Source organism: Ips typographus, linkage group LG8, assembly GCF_016097725.1.
Source record: "Ips typographus isolate SLU linkage group LG8, UJ_Ityp_2.0, whole genome shotgun sequence".
In the NCBI taxonomy this organism is placed as follows: domain Eukaryota; kingdom Metazoa; phylum Arthropoda; class Insecta; order Coleoptera; family Curculionidae; genus Ips; species Ips typographus.
Window position 1 is genome coordinate 1,763,325 of NC_138429.1, and position 5,780 is coordinate 1,769,104.

Here is a 5,780-nt window from a genome sequence, read left to right on the forward strand (position 1 = left end):
TTCAGATTGAATTGTTGTGGGTTGAAGTGGAATACTGCGAAGAGACGCCCAATAAGGACGATGAAAATATCCTGTAGGAAGTGATACCGCAGTAGATTATTTGCACCAATGGCTCCTTAGCAAATTACGTCACCCTCACAGTTAAATTAAAATTTATTAGCTGTGTTTTGATTATCATACATTTAATATGAGTTACTATCCAATTAGGTATTTAAACTATTAGAGTATGTTAATTTAGATTCCGAAAACCTGAAATAACTTATGGTCAGTGACCTGTATAAAGTTTCAATCAACTTTTGGCCATAACAAGCTTTTGTCTATAAACTAAGTACACAATGGAGTGTCACACGTGACCATTGTCAAATTGTAGTCTGCGTCTAGCGAAGCCATTATCCAATAATTATATGTACTTTTTCCCCGACCACAATATGAACTCTCTTATTGTGTACCAATTGCGATAGACAATGGAAGAATCGCAAGTAGATCTCGTTAATTTTGACAAAGACTTGGGAAGCACAAAAGCAATGTCCTCTGTAATTATATAATTTTCTTTCTCGAAACGATAACCCTTCAAGCCCCGTTACTTGTGGGAAACAGTATAAAAGAAGCTCAGACCGTTAAGAGTCGCGCATCGGCTCGATCTTTTGATAACCCAAAAAAAAATTGGCGCATTCAAAACAAAATACGTATACTTTTCAGAAACAAGATCACTGGTACACAGTTACCCAGTTAAAATGATGTTTTTTTAGCCAGGACCTACTTGCATTAAACAGTACTCGTAAGGTAAAGTCGCTTTTATAGTAAGAAATTCCATATTACATTCAAGGGGCCATTAAGATTAGATCCTATCTTGAATTTACCGCACCGGCTGGGATTCTTCCTTATCTACGTAGGTAAAGACTTTGTTTAAAGATATGAAACACAGATAATTATTTCACTTTGCTTATTACACGCCAGCTTCCTGTATGTGATTTAGTTTAACTTAAATAGTTTCTACTGGTGCAAGTTTTGAGGTAAATGACAGCACAACTTACTGTCATAAATTTGTTTTTGTTTTTAGTTAAGTTAAAACAAATACAACTACCGGGCTACCTATAAAACTGTTTTTAACAGCTCAGAGGGCTCAATCTGTCTTCTGATCCACTAAAAGGTCACCAGAAGTTCTGTTCACTCAAACTGTTTTCTGAACGTGTAAAATGTCTGCAGTAGTTGTCAAACTGTTTTCATTGCCCAGAAATACAATATGCTGCCAGTGTCTCTAAAACTGTATATCTCGTAAACGAAACAATTTTGACCAAACTTTTTTGGGTCACCCTGTAGGTCTACACGAGCAGAATCGAATGACGTAATAATATACAGGGTGTCCCATAGAAAATAGTGCAGCTTTTGGCCATTGAATGCAGCGCTGAATTAGGTTTGAAGTTGAGAGTACTGACACGTTTCACCCTGTATATTTCGTAAACCCAACAATTTTGACAAAACTTTTTTGGGTCACCCTGTAGGTCTGGACGAGTATCTAGATAACGTTCTTTCTTGTATTTCGCTGTTCTGATGTCTGGTTTTCTGTAAAAATTGGATTTTTTATCAAGGACACAAAAGTAGCAAGAGGTAAATTTAAATTTCTTGACAATTGGCGAATGCGCCGAGTAGTAAGAGTAATACAAAAAAATAATAATAAAAAGCAAACAACACAACAAGGGTGTTATAGTATAAAATAAAAGCCCAGTTTTGACTGACTAATCTTATTAATTAAGAAACTCTCAAAAACGTCCCGAGGTTATACCCTAGACAACAAGTTCCTCTGTAAGAAAAAAGTTAAAAATACTTAATAGTAAAGTGGCTGTAATTTAATAGTTTTCTTTTTTTGCGGACGTTCTTGTCCCACTTTGACTGTCTTTAGCCACCCTGTATAGTCTTATTCGCCATGAGGTTGCTTGAAAAATTATGTAAAAGATAATATTGGAAATACACCCAACTAAAATGACACATAAAAAGCTGCTGCCATAACGAGCTTAGGCACTGTAATGTAATATTTTTTGGATAAATCAATATTTCTTGAGACATGGGACGTTAATTGGGAAAAGCCCAAAAACGTCCTGAGATATTGACCTAAATAACACTTCCTTATGTTAAAACAAAAAAAACTTCTTTCACACCCTGTATAAGACAGTTAGAGTGCATTAAGGCAAAAGTTTTTTTACATCAGTAAAGAGCGAATAAACCAAGCTCAATGACGGTCCAAATCGCATTAAAATCTGATGATTCGTTTCAGAATGGCGTAGTTTTAAAAATGACATCACTGTCCCGGTTGACGTGGCGAGCAGTTTAGAATAAACCAACTAGTAGCTTCAGTTACTTTACAGCTTAACTATTTTTTTTCAATGTAGTTTATAACTGTAACTAGTTACTTTATTTCAGTAGCTTGCCCGGCTCTGTAAGACTACACTAAATGACTGGAATGAAAGCGTTTCCATTATAAAGATGTAGCATCAACTTTTTTATTAACTTTAGACAATAAAACAACAAAACATCCTTTATAAACGTGTTAATGCAACTATTTCATGTATGCAATCTTATGGAGAGAAAATTCAGTTTTATAAAAAAATTAAATGAGGGAAACCTAACCTAACATTGATAAACAATCATAAATTACTGAGCGGCGGCCGATGACTTCTTTTCTCTAGCTTTTTTGCCTTCAGTCAACGATTTTCGTTCTTCGTCATCGAGAGTCGGTAATATTTTCGTTACCACTCCGGTTCCGAGGGTGACTGTGCCGTCTCGTAAAGTAAATCTTTGGCCTTGTTCCAACACCATTGGTCTGATCATTTTCAAAATCAATCTGCAATTGGGTGGCGTGTTAATAAACTGAATTGGTCACGCAGAGGTTACTTACTTGGAATCCTCTCCAGGCATCACCATTTCCTTGTCCGGAACAATGACCTGAACAGCACAATCCCACGTTCGGCAAAACATTTGCAGTTGAATAAATGAGGTGAAAGGTTTTGATCTTCCTCCCTCCTCTTTGTTTAGTATATACACTTGACTTTCCAGGTGGTCGTGACTCTTTACCGTTCCAGGTTTAGCCATTACCATACCTTTTGTATAAACAGTGAATATAATTATTGTATTTAATTTTTTTACGGACAGTACCAACCTCTTTTTATTTCGTCCCTCTTAACACCCCTCACCAGCGCCCCCAGTTGATCTCCAGCATGGGCTTCCTCAAGGATTTGATGGAACATTTCGATTCCAGTAATTGTGCTTTTCAGTACTTTGTTGTAACCCACAAATTCACACTCGGCTCCTTTTTTTACAGTTCCACGTTCTAGTCTTCCAGTTACCACAGTTCCACGTCCTAATAACAATTATTAAAAAAAACTATTTATAATCAAATTAAATGCCTCACCAGGTATTGAGTAGGTATTCTCAACAGGCAACAAAAAGGGTTTGTCTAAATCCCTCACTGGAGTTGGAATATGCTCATCAACGGCCTCGAGAAGTTTCAAAATGGCGTCTCTCCCGATTTCTGGTTGTTTACCTTCTAAGGCGCACAAAGCTGAACCGCATATAATTGGGATGTTATCACCATCAAATCCCATTTCAGTCAACAATTCTCTACAAATAATTGTCCAAAAGTGTGAGTCCACATGTGTGTTAGTAGCTCCCTAAATCTCAGGATTGGTTGATAAAATGATGATGATTGGTTTAGCTTGCTGCTTTTTTTTTTTTGACCAATCACAAATCACCTTCAGTGTTGCCAAGTCGAAATAAATAATAAACAATTTATACAGGTGTGGTAAATCCAAAACCGACCATAGGAAAACCGCGTAACGGACAGAGAAACGTACATTATTGCATGCGCGGGACTAAGACAGAAAACGAAAAAAATATCAAGTAGGCCATATTTTCAGCGCGCTGTTGCCAAACGCCAAGTTATTTTGTCGACGGTATTTGAGTGATACTCGGCGTTTGGCAACAGCGCGCTGAAAGTATGGCCTACTTGATATTTTTTTTGTTTTCTGTCTTAGTCCCGCGCATGCAATAATGTACGTTTCTCTGTCCGTTACGCGGTTTTCCTATGGTCGGTTTTGGATTTACCACACCTGTATAAGGAAAACTCTCCAACTCCCCATTTAAATGTGAATAACTGAATTATTTGAAACAATTACTGTAAACACATGAAAGGACCACAGATAAATGGAACTATTGATTGGTCCTGAGTGCGTTTTGGTGCGCATCCCTATATTGTACCATTTGGTAGGTAGAGGGCGACAAAAATTTGATGTATGGTGTCAAAGTGACATGTTGGCTTTAATAAGGAGGCTACCCTGTGAAAAGTGTTTAAGTGTGTGTGTTACAAGACAAAATTGCTGGTAAAACCCATTTGAAGTGAGACAATGTTAGTTTTAAGCAAATTTTTTGGAATTAAATTTCCTCAAAAAAATACTACAGAAACCCCCTGGCAAATTGCTTTATAAAGGGAGGAGAAGCCATTCTTCCCCAGCTAGATAGCAGGTTCAGGAAAGAATAAAAATACTTTAAAAAAATTACCGAATTTCCATTTCAACCAGCTCAACCATTTCCTTGTCTGCTGTATCCACTTTGTTAATAAAAACAACAAGATCCTTTACACCAATCTGTTTAGCCAACAGCAAATGTTCCCTGGTCTGTGGCATGACACCATCAGTGGCAGCAACCACCAAAATAGCCCCATCCATTTGGGCAGTACCTGTGATCATGTTTTTGATGTAATCAGCATGACCTGGACAATCTGTGTGGCCATAATGTCTTTTTTCTGTCTGGTACTCGATGTGAGCCACATTAATTGTGATCCCTATAAAGAAAAAACTTGTGCAAGTTACTGATTTTTTTCCTTAAAATTTAACATACCTCTGGCCTTTTCTTCAGGAGCATTGTCAATATCAGAGTACCCTCTTGCTTTAGCTAACTTTTGGTCAGACAAAATTTTGGTAATGGCTGCAGTCAACGTAGTTTTGCCGTGATCTACATGGCCTATAGTACCAACATTACAATGGGGTTTACTCCTTTCGAACACTTTCTTCTCTGAATAAAGTCTGGTTTGATTTGACTGTGGAAGAATGATTTGCAAGGTCTTGGCATAGTTATGAAACCTCTGAATGGACTTTTTGTTGATGATGTGCCTCAAAGTGCGGTAGGTAACTGAAAAAAAATATAATTTTTACTACAGTGAAGCGAGATAACCTCAATTGTCAAACCGGCACATTTTTAAAGGTAAAGCCGAGGGTAATACTAACCTGGAGTTAATATTCGCCCTATTACAATGGCAGACATGATTAAAAACTTGAAAGCGTAGATTATTCTCACTGAAACAGCCGATCAGTATTTTGGTATTTATTATTATAATCCAGAATTTTCTTTGAAAAAAGTTTTTTAACACATGAGAGTTACATCACAACTGACACTGACAGATGACAGTAGCAATATGATATTTGGTGACATCAGTCATATTTCATATTCAGTTTAAGGCAATGAGTTTTATGCGCACTTCTGGAAGGGACACTTAATGAAAGCAATTTCTATTGTAGCAGTAAGAATTTAGTATTTTTGAAAGCGAGTAGTTCTTGTGATGGGTTCTCTGTAAAAATTGAATTTTTTATCAGGGACACAAAAGTAGCAAGAGGTAAATTTAAATTTCTTGACAATTGGTGAATGCGCCGAGTAGTAAGAGTAATACAAAAAAATAATAATAAAAAGCAAACAACACAACAAGGGAATTATAGTATAAAATAAAAGCCCAG

At 36.7% G+C, this 5,780-nt stretch overlaps 1 protein-coding gene across 1 annotated transcript; it reads right to left on the reverse strand.

Moving 5' to 3' along the window:
- Positions 1–2,473: 2,473 nt before the first annotated feature.
- Positions 2,474–5,451, reverse strand: LOC145732558 (elongation factor Tu-like). The gene is made up of 7 exons (XM_081984897.1): positions 5,277–5,451; positions 4,891–5,181; positions 4,552–4,834; positions 3,407–3,615; positions 3,155–3,355; positions 2,894–3,095; positions 2,474–2,839 (listed from the first exon to the last, which is right to left on the reverse strand). The coding sequence occupies exons 1-7, from the start codon at positions 5,311–5,313 to the stop codon at positions 2,650–2,652; spliced, it is 1,413 nt and encodes a 470-aa protein (XP_081841023.1). The 5' UTR covers positions 5,314–5,451; the 3' UTR covers positions 2,474–2,649.
- Between the last annotated feature and the right edge of the window lie 329 nt (positions 5,452–5,780).